Below are 25,522 nucleotides of genomic sequence, written 5' to 3'. Positions count from 1 at the left end.
AGGGATGGCTGTTCTCTGACCCCAGAGGCGGTGGTGGCACCAGTGGACCCCAGCAGAGGACGGGGTCCCCAGAGAAGGTGGCTGTCGAGGAACAGGAGAAGCATGTTCCTGAGAGAGAAGGAAGCAGTGGAGCCCTAGGAAAGAAAGCCAATCACCGCAGACACTGCTCTGTTGGCGTGTGTTGAGTGTGGGCCGCCATGACTAGGATGCTTAAGGAAAATGAGGTCTTCTTTTCTAATCATGGGCAGTGAAGACTGGGTGTGCTGGTTGCTCGTCTTCGGACACACAAAGGAAGCACAGAGTAGGTGGTCAACGAGTTGTTCCTCCACTGACTGACTGTGTCCATCCCATCCTACATGAGCCGGAGAGCCCCTGCCGTTAGATTCAGCTCAGCACAGTGACCAGGCAGTTAGAACCAAGAAGTTAACTGCTTTATTTTCAATCACGGGAGTCATACAGATTTGCTCAGCTTCCGCCCCACCAGAGAGAAAAGCCCTTCGTTGTCGCACATGGTGGAAGAATACCTTCGAGAGATCACCTCAAACTGCTCAACTGAGAAGCCAGCCTCTCTCACGGCAGCTTCTATTGCCTCCCGGCCCAGGCAGAGGCTGGAGAACTTCTGCTCGCCGATCATGTAGTAGCTGCTCTTCAGGGCATCCACCACCACCAGGAAGCCCCCCGGCTTTAGCAGACTGCTGAGGTTCCGGAGGGCTGTGCAGTAGGCAGGGAGGTCTGGGCAGGCGGCATCCAGGCACAGCGTGCTGAGCAGGCAGTCGGCTAGGGGCAGGGGGACGCTGCCCAGTGGCCGGCTCTGGGTCACGTCGCACTTGAGCACCTGTGTGACCACACGCCTCAACTTCTCCTCTTTCTCCAGCTCCTTGATTCTGAAATACACAAACCAACAGATACCACTTGCTACCCTATACTCATGATAACCCCGGATCTCTGCAATCAGGGCTGAAAATGGCAGTATTGTCCCAAATGTTATATCCTTGGGGCCATCCCTGATGGGAAAATGGAGGAAGAAGAAAAATGAAGGATGTTTTGGCATATTAATGTGACTACGTTACCCTGTGCTGGATTAAATCTCTTTATAACGTGAGTAATAATATGGAAATGATAACAGAAGTACCTAGCTGCCTGCTTCGACCATGGACTGTCTCCAAGAAATTATTCTTCCTCCACTGCTTAGGATAGTGCCTGGCTCATTTATTACTGTTATTGTTATTATTATTATTATTACTTATTTATCTGTTTGTGTATTCATTATTACACTGGCCTCTTCTGCCAAACTGCAACATGGTGGTCATTCGACCGATACATATCAGGTATTAATGGCTTTAAAATGTGGAAACGGTATTTCTGCGTAGCTGCTGATCAGGCTGGGGCGTGGGGTCATCCACAGACATTTAGAGAAACTGTTGATAAGCACCAAACAACGGCGGCCAGGGCCCCTCTAGAAAGAAAAGAACCTCTGGTTGCCATTCTCCAGCCACAAAACATAATGCAGAGAGTGTGTTTTATGAAGGGGCTCATTTTCTTGGTAGCTTTGCTCAGAATACTTTTCTTTTCTGCAAAATCAGTGGGGTTTCTGGAGAGAAAACTAGTTCACGAAAGAGGCAGAGAAGGTGAGAGCTGGAGATGAAATAGAGTGTCTGGGATCCTTTCGGAATTTGTTAGGGGAGGCAGGAAGGAACAGGCGGACAGAGGATCCAAATTAAATAAACATGTAGAGTGCACAGGAGAAACTGGAGAAAAAAGAAAAGGAGAAAGAAGTAGCAGAAAATCAGAGGGGTAAGAGAAAAGCAAGAATGAGCGTTTAAAGTGCCCAGAAGGCCACAGAGCCCAAATAATAGGAGCGATGAGTGGGTATCTAGTGCTTTGAGGAAATTAATCAACAGAGCCCCAGGGGTGCAAATCTAGCCTTACATTCAGGAAACACACAGTCCATTTGCTGCAGGAGAAGACAGCCTCTTCTTGACGGAGACCACAGAGGAAGGCCCAACATCAGAGCAGGTGAGAGGGGGACGTACTTCGGGACCACTTCGGGTCACAAGGAAGTCAGTGGTTCAAATTAAACTTGAAGATTTACCTCCACATGGAAAGATCTGAGATAATATCAATTGGTTGTGGACCTCCTATTTAAATATTTAGTTAAAATCCTAAGCCCCATGCATATACTCAGCTATTTATAGACATCCTGTATGTCATAATTTTCCTAAGTTTAGCAATAAGCCTATGAAAAAAATTCTCAACATTTTTGGCCATCAGAAAAACGCACATCAAACCATGAGATAGCACTTCCCATCCACTAAGACAGCTGTACTAAAAAAAACAGAAGATAACAAGTGCTGACAAGGATGTGGGGAAACAGGAACCTCCACACACAGCTGGTGAGAATGCAAAATGGTCCAGCTACTTTGGAGAAAGTTCTGGAAGTTCCTCAAAAGATGAACACAGAGCGTTGTGGATGATCATTGGATTAATTCTTTCTCCCCACCCCCTTCCGCCCTGTACTGGAATCCCCAAGAGGATAGGATCCGTTTCTCATTCGTTCCATCTTGGATCCCCATTGCCTGCCTCTTTCCTGCCACATCACAGAGGTTTTAAAAAAACAAATGTAAAATAAATGACTGAAAATGGGAGTTGGGGCCAGATGAAGTCAATTACACCAATATTTTTCAAACTGCAATTTGTCATTCATTCATGTATCATAAAGTTAATCAATAAATACAGGGCACCTGGGTGGATCAGTTGGCTAAGCATCTGACTTTGGCTCACATCATAATCTCCTGGCTCATGAGTTCGAGCCCCACATCGGCTCTGTGCTGACAGCTCAGAGCCTGGGGCCTGCTTTGGATTCTGTGTCTCCCTCTCTCTCTGCCCCTCCCCCGCTCATGCTCTGTCTCTCAAAAATAAATAAAATTTAAAAAATTAAAATTCATCAGCAAACATTTGAAAAAATAATGGAGAATAAACCAGAAAACAAAATCCCTGATAGTAGTAATTCAATATAGTATTATTTTGTGAAGGTTTTTCAGCATCACTTTGTTCGTAACAGCCAAAAGGTGGAGACAACCTAAAAGCCCATCAACTTACGAAGGGATTAATTGTGGCATACCCACGCAGTAGAATAATACTCAGTCGTAAAAAGGAATGAAGTGCTGATTCATGCTACAACGTGGGAGAACCTGGAAAACATTACACTAAGTGAAAGAAACCAGACACAAAAGGCCACCTATTGTGTGATTCCATTTACATGAAATGTCCAGAAAAGGCAAAGCTCTAGAGACCAAAAGCGGACCAGTGGTTTCCAGCAATTGAGAGGATCCAAGACGTGAGAATGACTGCCAGTAGGTACAGGGTTTGTTTGGGGAGTGATGACAATGTTCTAAAACTGGCGTAAAGATTGCACAACTACGTGAAGATACTAAGAACTATCATACTTTAGATGGGTGGGTCTTATGCCACTTTTATCTCAGAAAAGCTGTTATGCTAAAGAGAGAGAGAGAAGTAACATAGCAAGGTATTGGTTTGAGGGAAGTCCTGCCAGACAATAAGCTGGTCTACACAGGGAATAATTACCTCTGGTTGGGTCTACCTACTCCCCTATCAAGGGTAGAAATGGTAGTAGGGTAACCAGTTTGTCCCTGTTGGTCTGGACTTTCCCTGTTTTCCCACTGAAGATCCCATGTCCCGGGAACCCTTCTCAGTCCAGGCAAACGGGGAAGGTCAGTCATTCTAAAAGCAGGGAAATCCATTACAAAGCTGCCATTCAGCCTGATAGAACGGGGGTGGTGTGGCCGAACTTTTTAAGAAGAAAAGATAACAATTCAACCTTATGGAAGTCTGTGTGAAACACAGATTTGACTAGGTAAAATGAATCTAGAAGAGAAACATTCAAACCTATCTGCACATATGGATAGCCTGGGTGTATACAAAAAGCTGAAGAAGTGGCAACGTGGCAGGTTTGAATGTGTTTAGAGATGATCCTTCATATTCGGAACACCACGGGCATGTGTGTTTACGTGATTATGTCAGAAGCAGGTGGACCTCTGGGCCCTGTTGTCTATGAAGCTATTTGAAAGATACAAGTTACCACAGAATGAGTACCTGCCAGTCAATTTACGATGGAAATTGTTCCCAAACTGGAAGATACACTGTGAAGTCTAGAAAGCTCATGGAGAATGTGCCAATTTGAGAGGCAAGTTGGCTGGAAACGCCCACTGTTGTGGAGACCTGCTCGTCCTTGGGCATCGAGCAAACACGGTGAACTTGGCTGCCAAGGTAGCCGTGTACAGATTACATCTCAGGGCTTCTCGGCACCAGGGAAATGGACTCGCCTGGAGACACAGGCAATTACCGCTCAGCTTCACGTCCAGCTCCAGGGGTAAGGAATAAACACACACCAGAAAAGTGTTAGGCAGTTCTACAGGGAGCTAACAGCAGTGTGGCCATTTCTGTAGTTCCAAAGATCTACCCTTTCAAATGAATCACTATGCAAAAAAGGGCAGCTGTTTCTTCTGTAAATATGCGATCCACAGAAGCTAGGGAGAGAGGGGATAAAGAGTAGGACTCCTGGGAAGAGCGCTTTGTGAGAATGTATTCCTGCACTCCAAGAAATTACCTCGAGGTTTACAGAGGTTCCTCCTGCCCCATCTCTGCAAGGCAGGTGGCGGACCAAAGCCCCGGGATGAGATCTTTCGATGACACTCACTGCCTCCCCCAAGCCCCATACCCAGAGGTTCCAGCAGGCCCTCCTGAGGGAGAACCAGCAGAATGTATAAAGGATATAAAAAGCTTCACACACTTGGATATCAATATAAGAATTGTGTGAGCCAGGAATAATCATTGGTAAGCCTCTGGTACAGGCAATCGCTGACTCAGGTGAAAGACAGACATTTCAGGAGGGAGAGGCTGGAAAACAAAATACATGCAGTCATTTGTTTGACTTTTTTGTTTTTTATAACCTCTTTGATGTGACAGGAAAGGGGCGGGCGATGGGGACCCAAGATAGAACAAATGAGAAATGGATCCTATCCTCTTGGGGATCCCAGGCTGGGGCAGAGGGGCGGTGGGGAGAAAGAACTTATTCAATGCTTATCCACAAAAATGACACATTAATACTAGGGAGCGGAGGGCCGACAGAGGAATGTTGGGAGCTTGACTTGGTCTGGAGTATCAAGGAAATCTCCTCCAAAATGGAGTCAGGTAAGCAGAGGTGCAGGAGGTAAATAAATAAGACTTCACCAGGCCAAGGGGAGTAGGAAAGGGGAGATGTTCCAGCCAGGGGCAACAGCATGTGCAAAGGCCAGATGGTGGGAGGAAATATGGAAAGAAGGCTGATGAGGCTGGCCTCAGAAAACAAAGCACAGCGTGGTAGGAAGTGAGGCAACGGGGTTTAGCAGGTGCCAGACGAGACGAGGTTTTGGGGACCAGGTTAAGAACTTTGCTTTTTACCCTAAAAGCTGTGGGAAGTTACGAAATTGTGCCACCAGATCTACATTTGAGGGTGATCACTTTGGGACGAGAGTGGAGGTGGAAGGCCACTTAGGAAGGAGAGGATGGTGTCTTGGACCAGGAAAATAGCCTGGAGAGAAAATATTGGAAAATATACACTCGTTTGAGAGAAACTCAGAAGGAAAATGGACAGAATTTGGGGCACTGGGGTGGCTCAGTCGGTTGAGCGTCCAAATCTTGACCTCAACTCAGGTCTTAATCTCAGGGTCTGAGTTCAAGCCTTGCTGGGCCCCGCACTGGGCGTGAGACCTACTGAAAAAAACAAAATGGACAGAACTTGGTGCTGATCATAGACCATGACTGAGAGGAAGAAGGCAAGAATGGCTTCCAGGCTCCTGGCTTCTTTAATTAATTATATGATGGCAACACCCAGGGCGGGAAGCATGCAGAAGCGGAGCAAACCTGGGAAGACTGTAGCTCTATTTTGGGCACTTTCAGACACATGAGTATAAATGTTTACAGTTTGAAGGAAATGGCCAGGTGACATTTCCTCAGTCTTCCCTGTTCATTTTCCCAGGGGAAGAATGCAGGGAGAACATCTAAGAGAAAGGGATGCTTTTAAAAGGGAGAAACTTTTCCTAGGGATCGCTGAAACGATCACCATGACCGTGGAGATGCCGATTCTGAGAAGGAACATCAATCTTTTACAAGACATGAAAATATAGATGCCAGTATTTCTCAAACTGTAAAATGCATACAACCCCCTGCAGATCTTATTAAAATGCAGATTCTGGTTCTGTAGGGAGGGAGCCAGGCCTGAGAGCCTGCATTCCTACTAGGCTCCCAGGCACTATGGAAACTGCTTAGCCTGAGGACCACAAGGCAGGCAATGTGCTCCAAGCTGTAGGGGCCAGGGGTTAATCCATGCCGTTTTTTTAAGATCTTTTAAGGTGAAACAGGCTTGAGTAGTCATTTCTACCTTAGCATTTGACTCTCTGACCTGCGAAGAGTCAATAATGCGAAGTCAGAATTTGGTACCGATGGCTTACAACTTTTCCGAAGGTTTTAAAGAGCAGAGGTATTCTAAAAGTATGAGTCACACTCCAAAGGCAGAGGACCAGGAGACAGCTCAAATTGTCTTCGGCAGCACTCAGCACAAGAAACAGCTTCAGATAAAGAGGAAATAATCTCAAAGGAAATAGGTTGTGAGCTGATAGAGGTACTTGAAGATGCAAGAAAGACATACGTTGAATGGGATCGCTATCATTCTCAAAATAGTTGAAGCCACAGGATCTGGCACAAGGATAAGAGCAAGAATGCAGAATTTTCCTGCCAAAAATATAGTTCCTTCCTCTAACAGCGACTGGGAAGGGACACTTTCTCAAGAGCCAATTGTTAGGAGCTGACGATTCTGGCAGGAGATAAGCAATGCTTTTAGTATCCTGCTAGATTTTAAGGGTTCACTTCTGAATGAGATGGAAAGGCTTATGATAGCTAGGGAAATTGAGAAGAAAGTTTTAAAAGCCTTCTTGACATATGATTTGGACTTCGGAAAGGTGTATTGTCTGACTGACTGAAAACTCTTTTATAAACTTTCCCTGAAATTCTATAAATCCTGGGAAATTCCGTATTTATTGAATAATTTGGAAATATTGTCCAAATCCTCAGAGCTATGGGTTAGTTGTTTTTTTTTTTCTAGTTAGTACCAGTTCATTCTGTGGAATCACAAAGTCGATAGAAAAAAAAAAAAGAAGTTGGAAATTACATTTATTTTGAAGAATGTATCTTTAGTTTGAAGACTATCGCTAGCATAAAATTCTAAGTAAGGAGTTTCTAGGATTAAAATGGCATTTGAAAGTAGTCTCTCTCAGCTTCTTGCCAGGAAAAAATAGGGAAATATTTAGCAACATTAAACAGTTTGCGTTGTTGTTCACTTATAAAGGCTACACAAATATATTCCCGACACACACAGACTTAGAAAATGTCACTTACGTGTTCTTCTCGAAAACACTATTTGAAGACCTATTCTACAGACTAAAAGATGCATCAGAATTAAAAACTTAAAAACTAGAAAAATCACATTAAATGAACATAAAATAAAACTAAATGTTCATATAACTGCAAATATGATTACAGACTGATAGCAAATATCCAAATTGATCCTTGAAGGAAATATGAAAATAAGACTTTAGGGGCGCCTGGGTGGCTCAGTTGGTTAAGCATCTGACGTTGGCGGAGGTCATGATCTCATGGCTCATGGGTTCAATCCCTACATTGCTCTGTGCTGACAGCTCGGAGCCTGGAGCCTGCTTTGGATTCTGTGTCTCCCTCTCGCTCTGCCCCTCCCCTGCTCTCTCTCGCTTTCTCTCTCTCAAAAATAAACATTAAAAAAATTTTTTTAAAAATAAAATAATGCTTTAAATTACTATATTGGGATTTAAAATCGCCAATTTTAACAACAAACACTGGGGAGATAGATGCCAGAAGGACTTTGGGTATCAAAAAATGTTAAATTCCTCATATAATGAGGAACAAAAAAAAATTACTGATTCTTACCTGGCCTTAAGAAGCTGAATTTGTTTCCAGAAGACCTGCATTTTAAGAGATACTAAAAAAAAGTTCTTCAGGTGAAGGGAAATGATGCCAGATAGAAGCCTAGATCTGTAGAAAGAAATTGGGGCGCCTGGGTGGCGCAGTCGGTTAAGCGTCCGACTTCAGCCAGGTCACGATCTCGCGGTCCGTGAGTTCGAGCCCCGCGTCAGGCTCTGGACTGATGGCTCAGAGCCTGGAGCCTGTTTCCGATTCTGTGTCTCCCTCTCTCTCTCTGCCCCTCCCCCGTTCATGCTCTGTCTCTCTCTGTCCCAAAAAAAATAAAATAAAAACGTTGAAAAAAAATTAAAAAAAAAAAAAAAGAAAGAAATGAGGAAGGCTATGCAGACAGATAAGTGGATAAACATCAAAGACTTTCTATACGTTTGTTTAAAATACTACTGACTAGTGTGCATATACTTAAACTACTGAACTGTCTACTTAAAAATAGTTCAGGGGTGCCTGGGTGACTTAGTCACCTAAGCATCCGACTTTGGCTCAGGTCATGATCTTGTGGTTCGTGAGTTTGAGCCCCGCACAGGGCTCTCTGTTGTCAGTGCAGGGCCCACTTTGGATCCTCTGTCTCCCTCTCTCTCTACGTCTCCTCTGCTCACAAGCCTGTGTTATCTCTCTGTCTCTCCCTCTCTCCCTCTCTCTCTCTGTCAAAAATAATAAATAAACATTTAAAAAATAGTTCAGATGCTAAATTTTATGGTATGTGTTTAACCACAATAAAGAGTAAAATAAAATAAAATAAAATAAAATAAAATAAATAAAAGCACTACTGACTTTTTAAAGCAAAAATAGTAACAAAATATCATAGTATTATCCTAGAAATAAAGTAAAATCTAGGACTAGTGCAGGACCAAGAGTGGATGTAGGAATTACACTGTGGTAATGTCTTACATGGCTCGTGAGGTAAAATGTTAAAAATATAGGGGCGCCTGGGTGGCTCAGTCGATTAAGCGTCTAGTTTCAGCTCAGGTCATGATCTCACTGGTTAGTGAGTTCGAGCCCCGTGTGGGACTCTGTGATGACAGCTCAGAGCCTGGAGCCTGCTTCCGATTCTGTGTCTCCCTCTCTCTCTGCCCCTCCGCTGCTTGTGCTCTGTCTCTCTGTCTCAAAAATAAACAAACATAGGGGCGCCTGGGTGGCGCAGTCGGTTAAGTGTCCGACTTCAGCCAGGTCACGATCTCGCGGTCCGGGAGTTCGAGCCCCACGTCGGGCTCTGGGCTGATGGCTCAGAGCCTGGAGCCTGTTTCCGATTCTGTGTCTCCCTCTCTCTCTGCCCCTCCCCGGTTCATGCTCTGTCTCTCTCTGTCCCAAAAATAAATAAACGTTGAAAAAAAAATTTAAAAAAAAAATAAACAAACATTAAAAAGTTTTATAAAAAATTAAAAAATATGTACTGTAATTTCTGGAAAAATTACACATGCACACACACGCATACACTCACACAAAACACAAAACAGGTCAACAGAAAAAAAGCCAATAATAGAAGATAAAAAGGAATACTAAAAATGTTCATATTTATACTAACTGGAATACCAAACATTATTCCATTCACCAAGGAGAAGCAGGAACAAAGGCACAAATGAATAACAAAACAGATGGGACAAATAAAAAATACATACCAGGATGTTTGACTGAGACTCAACCATACAATACCAGTAATTACCTTAAATGTAAGTGAAATAAAGAATCCAGCTAAAGGACAGAAATCATCACACTGGGTTGAAAAGCAGGGCCTACTACATACTACTGGCAAGAAAAACATTTTAAGTATAAAAACACAGACAGATTGAAAATAAAAGGGTGGAAAAGACATACCATGTCTATTAGTTATCTATTGCTGCATTATAAATTACCCCAAAACATAGCAATTTAAAAAGACAAACATTTATCTCACAGTTTCTGTGGGTCGGATATCTTGGTACCAATTAGCTGAGTACCTTATGAGGCAGAGTGTTGGCTATGTCTTCAGTCTCACCTGAAGGTTTGACTGGGGGAAAATTTGCTTCCAACTCCCTCCAGACAAGCGAGTGAGAGGGAACACCCAATAAGGAAGCCATGGTCTTTTGGTAACCTAATCTCTCAGAATTGATATGCCAATACTCTGTTAGATTATACTTGTAAGCATCTAGTCACTAAATCCGATGGACACCCAAGGGAAAGCAATTAAAGAAGAGATGAATATTTGAGGTGAAGATTACTGGGGACCCTCTTAGAGGCTAACACTCCATGCAAACACCAAGCATAAGAAGGCTAATGTGGTCATATTAATATCAGAGTAGACTTCAAGACAAAGTGTATTACTGACAGTAAAGGGAGATATTTCTTAATGACAAAATGATCAATAAATCATGAAGAAATAACAATCCTAAAAATATATGCAGATAGAGTACAAAACTTCAAGCTATGTGAAGGAAATGTTACCATAATGATGGGGAACAAGAGATAAACCCACAATCATAGTTTGAGATTTTTAATACCTTTCTCTCAGTAATTGATAAACAAAAAATCCTGTAGAAAAATCTGAAAAATACTATTGATCTACCTGACCTCATTGATATTTATGAAACTGTAACTTACAACAGGATGATATACATTCTTTTTAGTGTAGAAAGCACATAGATTATTCACCAAAATAGACCCCATGCTGACCATAAAATAAATCCCTGACTACAACAAAATTTAAGTAGAAGCCAATAACAATATCTAGAAAATCTTGAAATTTTTGGAAATTAAGCAACACAATTCTAAATAACTCATGGTCAAAGAAGAAATCACAAAGGAAATCAGAAAATATGCCAAAGTGGATAATAATAAAAATATGACATATCACAAATCATGAGCAGCAACTAGAACAATCCTGAAGGAAATTTAGAGCTTTAAATGGCTACGTTAGAAGAAAGAAATATGTGAAATCAGTGATCTAAGCTTCTATCTTAAGAAGCAGGAAAAAGAGGAGTATATAAAAACTAAAGTAAATGGAAGAGAGAAAATAAGGGAAAAAAAGAGAAGAAATCAACACGACTGAAAATGGAAGGACAATAGAAAAAAATCAACAAAACCAAAAGTTGGTTCTTTGAAAAGATTAATAACATCAATCAATCTCTAGCAAGATTGATCAAGGTATTTTTTAAAAGACAAATTGCCAATATCAAGAATGAAAGAAGGAAGATCATGGTAGATCCTACAGACATTAAAAGAGTAATAAAGACGGGCTCTTGGCTGGTTTAACACCTCAATTTAGGCTCAGGTCATGATCTCACTGGTTGGTGACTTCAAGCCTTGTGTTGGGCTTTGTGCTGATAGCTCAGAGCCTGGAGCCTGCTTCACATTTTGTGTCTCCCTCTCTCTGTGCCCCTCCCCCACTTGCACTCTGTGTGTGTGTGTGTGTGTGTGTGTGTGTGTGTGTGTCTCAAAAACATCCTCTCTCTCTCTCTCTCTCAAAAATAAACATCAAGAAAATTTTAAGAGTAATAAAGACATATTGTTAAAAAACTTATGACAAGGGGCGCCTGGGTGGCTCAGTCGGTTGAGCGGCCGACTTTGGTTCAGGTCATGATCTCGCGGTCCGTGAGTTCGAGCCCCGCGACGGGCTCTGTGCTGACCGCTCGGAGCCTGGAGCCTGCTTCAGTTTCTGTGTCTCCCTCTCTCTCTGACCCTCCCCTGTTCATGCTCTGTCTCTCTCTGTCTCAAAAATAAATAAACGTTAAAAAAAAATTAAAAAAAAACACTTATGACAATAAAATTGACAACCAAGATGAATAGGATAAATTCCTTGAAAGATACTATTTATCAAAACAGACAAAGAAGAAATGGAAAATCCAAATAGCCAGTGAAAAACATTATTGTTAATTTTAAAAACATCATACACATGAAACAACCCTTCAGGTACAGGTAGCTTTGCTAGTGAATTCTATCAATCATTTAAGGAAGTAATAATAGTAATTATACACAAACTCCTTCAAAAAATAGAGGAGGAAGAAATATCCTCAACTTACATGAATCCAGCATCATGCTGATATCAAAATCTGCCAGGCATATTTCTAGAAAAGAATATTATGGCTCAATATCGATCATATTTGTAGATGCAAAAATCCCTACCAAAATATTAGCAAATCACATCCAGTCATACCTAAAAAAGATACTACCTCATGACCAATGTGTGTATTCCAGTTAGATTTAAACAGTCAAAAATCTTCCAGTATAATTCACATTTTCGGCATAAAGAAGAAAAGTCATATGGCCATCTCAATGAATTCCGAAAAAAATTGACAAAGTTCAACATTTGAGTTAAAACTCCCAAGAAATTAAAATGTAAAGAAATTTAGTCAGATAAAGAATATCTGAAAAATCTAATATTATACTTAATGTGGACACTAAAATTGGACATTTTTCCTTATGATATGCAAAAAGGTACATAGGTCGACTTCCAACCTTTCTATTCAATATTGTTTTGGAAGTCCTAGCCAGTGTAGTAGACCAGAAAAATAAATAAAAGGCATAGAGCTGGAAAAGAAGTCAAACTATTTTTATTTGCAGATGATATAAGAGTATACACAGAAAAGACTAAACTTAATTAATGAAGTCAGCAGGACTGCAGGACACAAGGTCAGTATATAAAATGCAATTGTACTTCAATATACTAGGAAATTTTTATATTTTATATTTTTTTCACAAGGAATATCATTTAATTACTGTAATCACAAAATCGTAATTTTTGCATCTACAGAAATGCGTAAGGGGACATTAATCAGTGAATTGATAATTCACTTCATAAAGAAGGCAAACATACTACAGAACGTATTGTAAAGAAAAAATGATTGTAAAATTCTCTGGCCTTGCAGTGCACTTTTTAGTGCAAGTATTTAAGACACAATAGTGTTCAATTAAGCAAAGTATATACTGGCAAATTAACAATAACATTAAAAAAACATAAAACAAGATTTTTTTTAATGCTGAGTTATTTATTTTGAAAGAGAGAGAGGAGAGAGCATGTGCATGCAAGCTGGGGAGGTGTAGAGAGAGAGAACCAAGAGGGCTCCACGCTGTCAACACAGAACCCAACGTGGGGCTGGAACCCAGGAAAAATGAGATCTTGACCTGAGCTGAAATTAAGAGTTGGGCACTCAAATGACTGAGCTATACAGGTGCCCAAAACACAGGAAATTTTTAACAAAATATATATAGAATATGAGAACTACAAAACATTACTGAAACTAAAGAAGTCCTAATAAATAGGGGTGCCTGTGTGGCTCATTCGGTTGGGCGGCCGACTTCGGCTCAAGTCATGATCTTATGGTCTGTGAGTTTGAGCCCCGTGTCAGGCTCTGTGCTGACAGCTCAGAGCCTACAGAGCCTGGAGCCTGCTTCAGATTCTGTGTTCCCCCCACCGCTGCCCCTCCCCCACTCGTGCTCTGTCTCACTCTGTCTCTCAAAAATAGATAAATAAAGTGATAAACCATGTTTATGGACTGCAGATTCCTTATGTCCATTCTCCTAAAGTGAAATGTAAGTTCAAAGATCACAATCAAAATCTCAGCAGCCTTTTTGGAAGAGATTGACAAGTTTATTCTAAAATTTATATCAAAATGTAATGGCACTAAAAATGCTTTTGCACAGTAAAGGAAATCCTCAACCAGACACCAAGGCAGACTACTGAATGGGAGAAGTTATTTGCAAATGATATATCTGTTAAGGGGTTAATATCCAAAATGTATAAAGAACTTATACAACCTGACACCAAAGAAAAAAATAATCCAGTTAAAATGGGCAGAGGACCTGAATAGATATTTTTCCTAAGCAGATATACAAATGGCCAACAGACACATGAAAAGATGCTCAACATCACTCATCATCAGGGAAATGCAAATCAAAACCACAACGAGATGTCACCTCACACCTGTCAGAACAGCTAAAATAAAAAATATAAGTAATAACAAGCATTGGTGAGAATGTGGAGAAAAGGAACCCTCATGCATTGTTGGTGTAGCCACTGTGGAAAACAGTATGGAGGTACCTCTAAAAAATTAAAAATAGAATCACCATAGGATCCATTAATTCTACTACTGAGTATTTATCCAAAGAAAACAAAAACACTAATTTGAAAAGATGTACACATCCCCATGTTTATTGCAGCATTATTTACAATAGCCAAGAAATAGAAGCAACCCAAGTATCCATCCATAGATGAACAGGTAATGACATGTGGGGTGTGTGTGTGTGTGTGTGTGTGTGTGTGTGTGTGTATCCAATAGAATATCACTCAGCCATAAAAAATGAGATCACCTTGCCATTTCCAACAACATGGATGGACCCAGAAGGTATAATGCTAGGTGAAATAAGTCAGACAGAGAAAGACAAATACCATAACAATTCCATATTTTTAAAATTCCACCATATGTGGAACTTAAGAAACAAAACAAAGAAAAAAGAAGACAAATGAAAGAAATAGACTCTTAAATACAGAGAACAAACTAGTGGTTGTCAGGACAGTGGCGGGAGAGGGGTAGGGGAAAAAGGTGAGGGGGATTAAGAGTACGCTTATCATGATGAGCACCAAGTAACTGAATCACTATATTGTGCACCTGAAATTAACATAAGACTGTATGTTAATTATACTTCAATTAAATATATATATTATACAAATATATACAAAAATTGCCAAAATAATTTTAAAAAATAAGTTAGAGGATTTATACCCTCTGATTTCAATACTTACTTTCCCTGGTAAAAAGGATAAAAGACCCAGTGGAAGTTTAGTGACTCTACATGCAGCAGAAACATTAACTGGGAAACACAATAGAAAACTCCCAGTTCATTTATATCACTATAGTCTAAGGAATTGTATAATCAGTGAATCACCTTGATAACTTATATCCGACAATCCACACTATCAGTTAGTGTAGTAACAATATGTAAGAAAACAAAGTATAGAATATTCCTACTAAGCTTGAATTCAGCACAGCATTAAAAAAATGAAAGGATTAAAGAAGTAGAAGCAGACTATAGAGTTAGTTTCAGAAGAGAGCCTGATTCAGGAATAAATAAATTTGGTAGAGTGAAGAGGAAGAAAATTTAAGCGCACATATAGAAACATGAGTTGACCATAACTCCAGAGGAAGAGTATGGAGGTAGGCATACCCCTGGGGACATGTTAAGACCACATGATTTTAAATTTATCCCTGGAATTCCAGAATATTACTTCACTCCTGTTTCTCAAGTTCAGAAACTTCGGAGTCATACCTGATACTTACCTCTCATCATTCCCCATGACCAATCATTACCAATTCTTATCCATTCTGTCTCAAAAATTCATCTTAAAATCATCTTCCTCTCTCCATCACCAACCAATCCATTAGTCCAAGTCATCATCATCTCTTACCTGGATTAAAGTGTCTCCTTTCTGCATCTCTCATTCTCCTCTAAACACAGCCATTCTCCACACAACAGCCAGAGATCTTTGTAAATATAAATGGGGTCACATCACTTTCCGGGTTACACTTCTAATGCCTTCTCATCACACTTGAAGTACAGGATCTTTAGCCTGCCCTCAAAGCCCTAAGTGATCTGACACGTGCCTGCCTTCTCTGATATAAGGTCTAGGAGACACAGGACTTCCTCCATCTTGCCCACCAGTCTATCCCAGTAGCTAGAACTGTGTGGCACATCCTACATGCCCAATATGGGTTCACTGAATGAACAAACACTAGTTCCTTTAACCAAGAACCAAAAAGTGTTAGCATCTGTTTCTTGAGGGAGATTGTCTTGCTGGGAAATCAGAGCCCTTTCCTGACCAAAGAATGGGATATGTTAATTAAAAATACATGTGCTTTCCCACTGTGAATGAAAAGCCAAGAACAGGAAGGACAGAGGATGATGTGCTGTGCAACACACAAAGTGTGCAGTACATGAGCAAGGGTGGGGGTGCAAATACAGGAAGAAGTGGATTGGGGAAGGAAGGGAGTTATGTAAAAATTAAATCATGGGCAAGAAGGTGTGGAAAGACAAGGGGAAATGCACAAAAACATACAGTAAGAGCAGGAGGAAAAAAAGAAATGTAAAGATAACTGAGCATATAAGAAGTAGTGGACAGGTCTAGTAGGATCCTGGGAGGAATACTGAAGTGGTCTTTTTAGACAGTTTGCGAAGAAGCCTGTGAGGCTTCAGCAACATGCTTATAACAGCAAACAGTCAGGTGGGCGGGACAGCGGAACTGGGCTGAGCCACTGCAGGACCATTGCCAGAGGACGGAGGTACATCAGGACAAGGGAAAGACAAAATGAAATGCAGACCTCACCCTTCTGGCTAGTAAGCCATTGACAATTTCTCATGTGGAGAGAAATTAATCATTTAAATAAGACTTGTCCACATAAACTGACTTGCAGACAGAGTCGGCTAAGAGGTTGATCATTAGTCGTGAGTATGTAAAGCTCTGATTTTTGTGGATGGAGAGGAACACATTCTTTTCAGATACTTCCTTTATGCTGCTAATCCCAGTTTAAAAACCGAGGCAGCTTTTAGTTGTCTCTGGTGGTGTCAGCATTAGCCACCCTCACAGCAGATCCCTAAGCACTTGGGTAGTTAGCAGCAGGATGGCACTGGGGAACACCCAAAAGCTGCTGGTTGAGGAGACAGTTTCCCCTCTTTGTTGAACTTGGATAAATGTCGTTGTCTCATGGTACCTGACCTGCATGCTCTGCCCCCACACTGGTCTGGGAAGATTTTGTCTCCTCTTGGTTCAGTGGCCATTTCTTGATTTCTCTTCTGTGCCTTCTGCTGTTCTGGTGGGCACGCGTGCACATGCACACGTCCCTCTATCTCGTTCTCTCTACCTCTTCTTCTCCATCTGGATTTCTCTTTGGCCTCTCCCTGTTCCCTTTGCTTTTTAACTTGGGCTCTAAAGATAATTCTTGGTTCAGAAAACTGAACTGTCACTCAAGGACCGTCAGAAAGCCCGGAAGCAGACCCTGGTTTCTCTACCTGTTCCCTTCGAGCTCGCACACGTAGGTTACCACTGGGGACCAGTCAAAGGCCCCTGGTTCCTTCTTTAGCCATTTCTGCAGCTCCTGCAGGTTCTGCTCAGTGTAGTCGGTGACAATGATCTCCTTGAAGGATTCACAAGCAGAGAGGAGCTGGTAGATGGTAGGGCCAGAGCCAATGTCGATCAGGAGGTCCCCCTTCACACCATCTGGTTTAGAGAAGGGAACAAGGAAAGGGGATGAGGCCTCATATGACAGTGGACAGAGCCGGTATGCACTGTTTTCACTGGGACTGTGCTAGAAAGTAGCAAAGACAGACCATCTCTCTACTCACTCCTCTTCCCTCAAAGGTTTTTTTTTTTTTTTCATGATTGCATTTTCCATTATCCAATCCAAGCTGGAAGCATGTCGCTGGAATATTTTTAGGTGTAGGAGAAGAAAAGATTGACATCTGATGTACAGACCTTTAATCCAGATAGACTGCTACACAGAGAATATAAAAACTATTAAGAAATACTTGGGGAAAGTTAAAATTTTGTTTTTGGTTTTGACTTTGGTTTTGGGGAGAAGGGAGTTGAAAGTTCAATTAAAATAAAATTGACTTTTCATGTCTCTCTCTAAAAAGCATCCAATTCTTCACGTATTGGGAGGTCTTTATCTCATGCACATGTGCAACATTCCTTTGAGTTAGGAACAGAATAAGTATTAGAATCTCCATTTCTTAAGTGGCCCATCATGGTTCAATGGCTGGCTCTGGTCACCTAGAGAATTGATGTAGAATCAAGGACAGAACGCCTGTCTTTTGGTTTCCATTTGGCACAACCAAATGAGACAACACATAAAAAAGCACTTTGTAAATGGTAAGCTATCCCTATCAACATTCGTTTTCATCCTTGTTAAATAAATGAGTGATGCCAAAAGGGCTGTCACATTGCAATGTCTAGACACCAACCCAGCAGTGCCCTGAGATTCTATTTATATGACTCACATTTCAGTGGGGAGACATAGGGATAACACACACACTTACCGAGGCAGAATATCTTGAAAAGATTTTTCAGAAGATGCCTAAGAATCTCATTTTCTGCAGAGTGTCTTGACCCAAAGTTGTAATATTTTTCTAGGTAATCCCGAGGGTTAAAATGTCTCAGATAAGTGTCCTTGGAGGTGAAGGTCGATTCCATTGTGTTTTGCTCCTGTGTCCACTCTGGCTCTCTCTTTCTCCCTCTCCTCCAGGACTCAGGGACTCACCCTGCAGAAGTTGTCTTTTTAAGTCTCAGGCTTCAATCCTTCTGTTAGTCCAACCTACCCCTTAGAGACTGTTATTTGGTTAAACACTAACTGGCAGAAACATCCAAGAATGTTCTGGCTGTTCTGGGAAGTGATGAAATTTTTGGGTAAGGGAACCTAGGAGAAGTGGGTGTGGGAAGGGGAGGGCCATGAGCTGTATGCAATTCTCGGCCAAGGGGTGAAGTTCAACTGCAGGAGAAAGCATCTGGGCTCATCGGGGAAATCATTTGACTCAGAGAAGAACCACTAAGGCTAGAGAGGTGTGTCATGTCCCCAGAGCACCATCAGTTCTTCTTGTAATGATTTTCCCAAAAAAGAGCCACAAAGAATGGTTTGAATTAAACAGTCTTAAAGAAAGCAAAGAGGGGAAAGAGGAGGATTAGGAAATGTCTTTAAGGGCTAAGAAATGTTGGCTAAAGAAGGTATCTCAGAGGAAATTTGGAAAGAGGGTAAAAGTAATTTTAAAAATGGGATGAGGCTTCCTCCAATGTCTAGGCAAGCCACAATCCTGTGATCCTCTCCTCATGCTCTCACATCCCTCCCTCCCCTCCCTGTACATCTGCAGAGTCCCAAAGCTACCAGTTTTCAGCAGCTGGCAACTACTTCCTCCCTAAGCCTTCCCACTCATTTCAATCCATTGAAATCCTGATGGTTCTTTCAAAGTGAAATGAAATGTATAAGAATGCCTTATATTTCCTTTTCTGAAGCTCGCATTGCCCTTAGAATTCTCTCACCCAGCCAAGCCCTTGATTTTGTCATGTCATGTATTTGTTCCTGGTTTTGTCTGTGTCAATCCTTCTCCCAAAACTAATTTTTTACATGAATGATACACTAAGCTACCAGCTCCTTTAGATCAAGGACTATGGTTCAGTTCTCTTTGTGGTCCTCTGCCTATCACATCTACATAGTAGGTTTCAAAACACTGGTTGATGAGTTGACTCTTATCATGTTGCAGCAAATGCAATCTCAATGAGTGCCCTATATTCCATGAGTGATGACTTAGTAAGGGACCATCTGGCTACAAAGCAGAGAAACTCACTCAAAGAAGCTCAAGGAAGAAAGGAATTATTAATAGAATATAATGGAAACACACTGGGGCACCTGTGTGGCTCAGTCAGTTAAGCGTCTGACTCAAGTCGCGACTCAAGTCGCGATCTCATGGTTCATGAGTTCAAGCCCCACGTCAGGCTCTGTGCTGACAGCTGAGAACCTGGAGCCTGCTTCAGGTTCTGTGTCCCCATCTCTCCCTGCCCCTCCCTTGCTTGCACTCTGTCTCTCTCACTCTCTCTCAAAAATAAACATTAAAAAAAAATAATGGAAACACATTGCAGGGTATCTCACTGGGTCTCACCAACCGTAAGAATCATTAGGCAGCTAATTTCTATCTCCCTCTCTGTCTTTCTCTCCCTCCTTCTCTCTTTCTTTTTGTCCTCATTGGAAGTATAGGGTCTTGATTCTCCACAAACTGGCTTCTTTTGCTCATCTACTACACACTGCTCCATTCTGACTGTTCCAAATGGTGGTCTCTGCGCCTGACCTTACAGAATCTTCTAACCCATCTCCTCACAGCTGGCTAACTAGGTCTGCATGGTCCAAATCCACAGACCTTAGAAAGGGAACCTGTCTGGTCCAGTATGGGTCAGTCATCGATGCTTCTCAGTAAGTGTCGGGGTAGCAAAAGAGGTATGTGTGATATTAAGACTGCCCATTATAAAGACTTAGATGGAACAGACAAGTTGTCTCAGATTATGTAACTGTTGGACCTTCAAAAGTCAGATCACAGACTGGAAGGACGTAGAATCAACACGAGGTATCCTTGTGAATGGCTCGGAGGCACGGCTGCTGCAATGCTGATTATTTCCTGCTTTCCCCAACCACCCTGGTAGTGGAGTACAACCACCAGGGAGCATCCAGAACTCAAAGTCAAAAGACACAAACTGCCATCCTGATTTGCCAACAACGGTTTGTATGACAATGGCAGTTAGAAAAACTAAGTTTTGAGATTCTGAAGCCTCAGTTTCAATAGGGATAATAATATAGGAGAAGAGAAAAATTCTCTTTTCCCATCTTGGGATCTCTGACTGGGCCTAAGAATTAAACTGACATGAGACAGATTAATAGGAGAAATGAATGTGAATCTTAGCAATATTTTACATGGGAGACTTCACAAGAGAATGAAGACCTCAAGATGTGGCCAGAGTGAGAAGCTTTTATATATCTTTTGACAAGGAAACAATCAATTTGTGAAGAATTGACAAGACAAAGGGGTTTGGCCTAGGGGTAGTAAGTGATAAATAAGTAACTAAGAAAGTAAAGATTGGCTTAACAAGGTTTGTATAGATTTCTGAGACCCAAATTTCCTGTCTCTGGTGATAAGAATGTCTTCCTTCCTCCTGGTAGAGAGAGGGTACCTTTCATATGGGACTTTCATCTCCTGCTTACGGGAAGAAAAAGGAGGATCAGAGCAACCTTCCTATACCTACTGTTTTTTAAACGCCTTTCATTCAAAATAATCAAATGCCAAAGTGACATGTTTTGGGGTTTTCTTCAATAGTATCTATTCTGTTCAGTGTTCCCTGTTCAAGGTTTTAAGAAACGTAATTCATAGTTTCCCTTACACTGAGTCCTTACCTTGGGAAATGTCCCTTTTTCCACCCATGAGTCTGTTTAACAGGGAAATTTAAAAATAGTGGTTATGTAGCTTATATGTGGCCTTGATATGGTAGTACCCCTCACCCCCTTGTCCCATCATTAATTTTTTTCCTACCCTTTTCAGAAGCTGCCAAGATGGATGGTCAGAATCAAATTTTACTACAGATAGAAACCCGCCTCCGTGTTGGCCTGCTGCCCACTGTTCCATGAATGTCTGTTACAATTATGAACGTACGAATATACAAATACACACGTGGTGAAGATGTCGTTCCAAAATCAACAGCCTCTGGAAGCTTTTCTGGAAGGAAAATCTTCTTTTCTTTTTTAGGATTAACATATACTCTATGAAAACAAACTGTGTAATCATATAAAACAAAGGCCAGATTTTTAAATCAGATAAAAATTTAAGCGTGTGGTTTATTTCATTATCCCAAACTGAATTTTTCCTTTTTCCTTCTAAATGGCCCACTATGGAATTTTTCTTAGAAGCAATTAAACTAAAACCTCCAAATCCTTTCCTTAGTAGTTGCTATGAAAAAACCTAGAACCCCGTATCCTGTGTCTAAGAAAGATGCATAAATGAAATGCTTCCTTCTTTATCCTGATTATTTGGAGTCTCCGGAAGTCTTAGTTTCCTTTTGGATATGAATTCAGGAGCAATTCAACATCCCAATGGTGAAATGGGACCAGTCCTTGAGTAGAGTTGCAACAGTACCCTCATGGGCATCGAAGGGCACATCTGCTGGTCCACTGGCCTTCCCACTGGAACTAGATTCCACGGTGATTCTAACAGGCTTCAGTGAGCAAAGAAATTTAAAATGCCTTGGGTATTGGCTCGGAAAGGCAATCCTCTCATGGGGGCAAAATGTAGTGAAGACAAATTTCCAAAATCAATAGCCTCTGGAAGGAACAAAGAGCACGAAGGAAATAGAAAGGGAGGAAGAGAGGCAGGGAGAGTGGAAAGGAAGGAAGGAAGGAAGGAAAAAAGGAAGGAAGGAAGGATGGAATGAAGGAAGGAAGGAAGGAAGGAAGGAAGGAGAGATGAAAGGACTCAAGAAAGCACATCACTGCCATCTAGCCTGGGAACTTGGTCTACTGGGAGCTGCTCTTCCCATGAGGTCAGTTGATAAAACATTTGCTTCATTACCTCAGGTCATGACCTCATGAGAAAATAGTTCTGCAATACTAGTGTGCAAACAATCAAGGTCTGAGATGAAAAAAAAGAATGAAGAACAAGTAAGGACACTAACTTGTGGGTAATTCTAATGGATGTATAAAAAATAATGTCATATGTGGTTAAAAACAAGCAAGATGGAACTAAAATACACAATATCAATAGCCTATAAATTTCAGGGGAGGGTAAATACATGGGGTTGAAGTATTCTGGATCTTTGAATTGTCCAGGAAGGGTAAGACCTTGCTGAGGGTAAGACGTTAGTTAGGCTTTGCTAAGTAGATTATGCGTATTGTAATTCCAGGCAGATGATTATACACTGCCCATACTTCCCGAGCCTGAGAATTGTCTCCAGTTGTAGGAGTATGTTTGGCCCCTACATAAAGCAGGTGAGAAAAGCTGAGCAGCAGCCCTCAGGCCCTCACCCAGTGACAAAGGAGAGTTGCTGAATGATTATACCGGCTTCCTCGGTCCTGGGATGAGAATGCCCAAACAGGTTCTATGAACTCTTGCAGAGGTCCACAGCGGAAGTGAGGCCCAGTTGCCCACAGCAGGAACTGGTTCATGAATGGGGCCTGATTGCCTTCCTTTCTTTCTTTGTCTCACTTTCCCATGCCCTCACCAGTGCTTTGGGGGATCCAAAGTAAAATACCTACACTGCAATCTTAGGCACCACAAAAATAACACAATCAGATTAGTAGAGGAGGGGAAATGGAATGATAAAAAAAAAAAAATTCAGAAGGAGGCAAGAACTAAGAGAGAGAGGGAAAAACAACAACAACAACAACATAGACTTGTCAGGACAAATATAAAGCATAAAATAAGAAGGCAATCGATGGAGAGTTAAAGATAGATAAAAACATCAGTAAAAATATGTAATACGTGAGTAGCAGGATTCCTCGACTAGACTTAATGGATGCATATAAAATATTTCACCCAACACCTACACACGTGTTTTAACAATACAAAGCACATTAGAAATTACCCTACACTAGCTTACAAAGCAAGCCTCCACATATTTCAAAGGACTGAAATGAAACGGAGTATATTTTTGACCAGCGTGTTTAAGTTAAAAGTCAAAAAACCAAAAAGATAACTAGAATACCCTGATTTGTGTGGAAGTTAAGAAACGTACCAATAAAGAACCTGTGGCCCCCAAAAAGCAATCAGAGTGAAAATTATAAAACAGTTTGAACTCAACAGTAATGGAAGTACCACATATCAAAATTCGTGGGTTGAAGCCAAAAGAGTATTTAAGGGGGAACTCTAACCCTCAAATGTACATACCAGTAGCGTAAATGGGGGTGTGGAAAGAAAATAATATCACAGAGAAGAAACTAATGAAATAAAAAGCTAAAATACAATTGGGAAGATCAGCAAGGCTCAAAAGTCGGGTCTCTGAAAAGACAAATATAATTAGCAAATTTCTGTTTTTAATGATCAAGGGGGAAAAAAACAAAGGAAAAGGCACATACACCCAATGTCAAGAGTGAAAATGGAAACTTCATGGCATATGGTACAGACCTTGCAAAGACGGCTATTAGTTACCGTGAATACCTTTATGCCAATATACCGAATATTTAATGGAGACATTCCCAAGTAAACGTACAACACATGCAAAGCCTGAACTGACCTGTAACCATCAAAGAACTTAAGTCAAACATTGTTCCTGCATGAAACCCTCCAGGCAGATGGCTTCACAAGCGAGTTCTAGCATATATTCAAGGAATCGGTCATTTTATTTTTACCCAAACTCTTTCAGAGGATAGAAAGTGAGAAAACACCCCTCAACTAATTTTATAAGTTGAGCAAAACCATAATGCCAAGGTTATTTATGAGAAAGAAAAATTACAAGCTAAAAATCACTCATGAACACAAATACAAAAATCCTAAACAAATTCTTGTCTAGACCATAAAATAGCAAACACTTACATGGTGCTTACTAGGCATAGACACCGGTTTAAGCATTTTGGACGTGTTACTAAACCTTACAATAGTTCTGTGAGTTAGGTACTATTATCCCCATTTCAGCGTATAAGGCACAGAGAGGTTAAGTACCCTGCCCAGGCCACACTGCTAGGTAGCTGTATAGCTAGGGTTCAGACCTACAACAGTCTGACGGGACAGCCTATTCATTTAGTCGTTACACTACGACCAAGCGGGTTTATTGCTGGAGTACAAGGCAATTTAACATTCAAAAATCAATTAATGTAAGGGCGCCTAGGTGGCTCAGTTGGTTAAATGTCAAACTCTTGGTTTCGAATCAGGTCATGATCTCGCAGTTTGTGAGATCCAGCCCCACAGTGGGCTCTGCGCTGATTGGGTGGAGGTTGCTTGAAATTCTGTCTCTCCCTCACTCTTTGCCCCTCCCCCACTCATACTTTCTCCCAAAATAAATAAATAAATTTAACAAAATCAGTTAATGTAAATCATCATATTTACATATTTAAGGAGAAAGGCCTTCTGATCATTCAGTAGATATATGGAGGTGGGGGGAGCTCAAAATCCACATTCATTCACAACAGTTACAATAAAAACCACTTGGCAACTGGGGAGTAGAATGGAACTTCCTCCATGTGAAAAGGATTACCTACAAAAACTTCAACAAACATCGTACTTCATGATGACACTTTTAAAAGCTTTCCCTCTGACCTGAGGACCGAGGTGAGAACGCTAACAATTGCCAAGTTTTGTTCTTCTATCTTAATGATTACCAATGTTATTCAACACTCTACAAGGGGTCTTGGACAGCACCGGAGGTAAGAAAGATAAATAAAAGGTAGAAGCATTGGAAATGAAAAAGTTACAATTATTATTAAAAACAGATAAGATAATACAGAGAGAAAATGTAAAATAATCTACAAAGAAACTACTAGAATATAAAAGTCTAGCAAAATTTCTGGATACAAAGTGAATATAAAAAATTAAATTCATTTTTAACCAGCAAGAGTTATAAAATGAAATTTAAAACAGACTTCATGCACAATGGCATTAAAAAATGAGAAGTACCTAGGAATAAATCCAACAAAATATGTACAAGACATTAATGGAGAAAATTATAAAATTTTATGAAAAGACATTAAAGAAGACCTAAATAAATGGAGAAATAGACCACTTCATGGATTGAAGGACTCAACATTGTAAAGATGTCATTTCTCTCCAAATTGATTTATGGACTCGGTAAAATCTCAATTAAAATCCCAATAGGTTTTTGTTGGAACTTGACAAGCCAGCTCTAAAATTTGTATGACAGTGGCAAGGGCCAAGAGTAGCTACTCTTGAAGAAGAAAAATAAGGTAGGAGGGCTGGCTTTACCAGACATAATACTTATTATAAAGCTATAGTAATGAAGACCGTATGGTATCGGTGT

The 25,522-nt window shown here is 41.0% G+C and overlaps 1 protein-coding gene across 1 annotated transcript; it reads right to left on the bottom strand.

The window, feature by feature from the left end:
* Positions 1-409: 409 nt before the first annotated feature.
* LOC125176856 (nicotinamide N-methyltransferase) lies at positions 410-19,508 on the bottom strand. The gene is made up of 3 exons (XM_047878760.1): positions 18,067-19,508; positions 17,041-17,248; positions 410-884 (listed from the first exon to the last, which is right to left on the bottom strand). The coding sequence occupies exons 1-3, from the start codon at positions 18,218-18,220 to the stop codon at positions 452-454; spliced, it is 795 nt and encodes a 264-aa protein (XP_047734716.1). The 5' UTR covers positions 18,221-19,508; the 3' UTR covers positions 410-451.
* Between the last annotated feature and the right edge of the window lie 6,014 nt (positions 19,509-25,522).

Source organism: Prionailurus viverrinus, chromosome D1, assembly GCF_022837055.1.
Source record: "Prionailurus viverrinus isolate Anna chromosome D1, UM_Priviv_1.0, whole genome shotgun sequence".
NCBI lineage: Eukaryota > Metazoa > Chordata > Mammalia > Carnivora > Felidae > Prionailurus > Prionailurus viverrinus.
The sequence above is the reverse complement of the archived record's forward strand: the minus strand, read 5'-3'. Positions and strand labels throughout refer to the sequence as shown.

Coding starts and splice junctions, on each gene's coding strand:
- LOC125176856 (XM_047878760.1), bottom strand. CDS start 18,220: ATGGAATCGACCTTCACCTCCAAGGACACTTATCTGAGACATTTTAAC. Junction 17,249..18,066: donor TTTCAAGATATTCTGCCTCG/GTAAGTGTGTGT, acceptor TCTCTAAACCAG/ATGGTGTGAAGGGGGACCTC. Junction 885..17,040: donor TGCGAGCTCGAAGGGAACAG/GTAGAGAAACCA, acceptor TGTGTATTTCAG/AATCAAGGAGCTGGAGAAAG.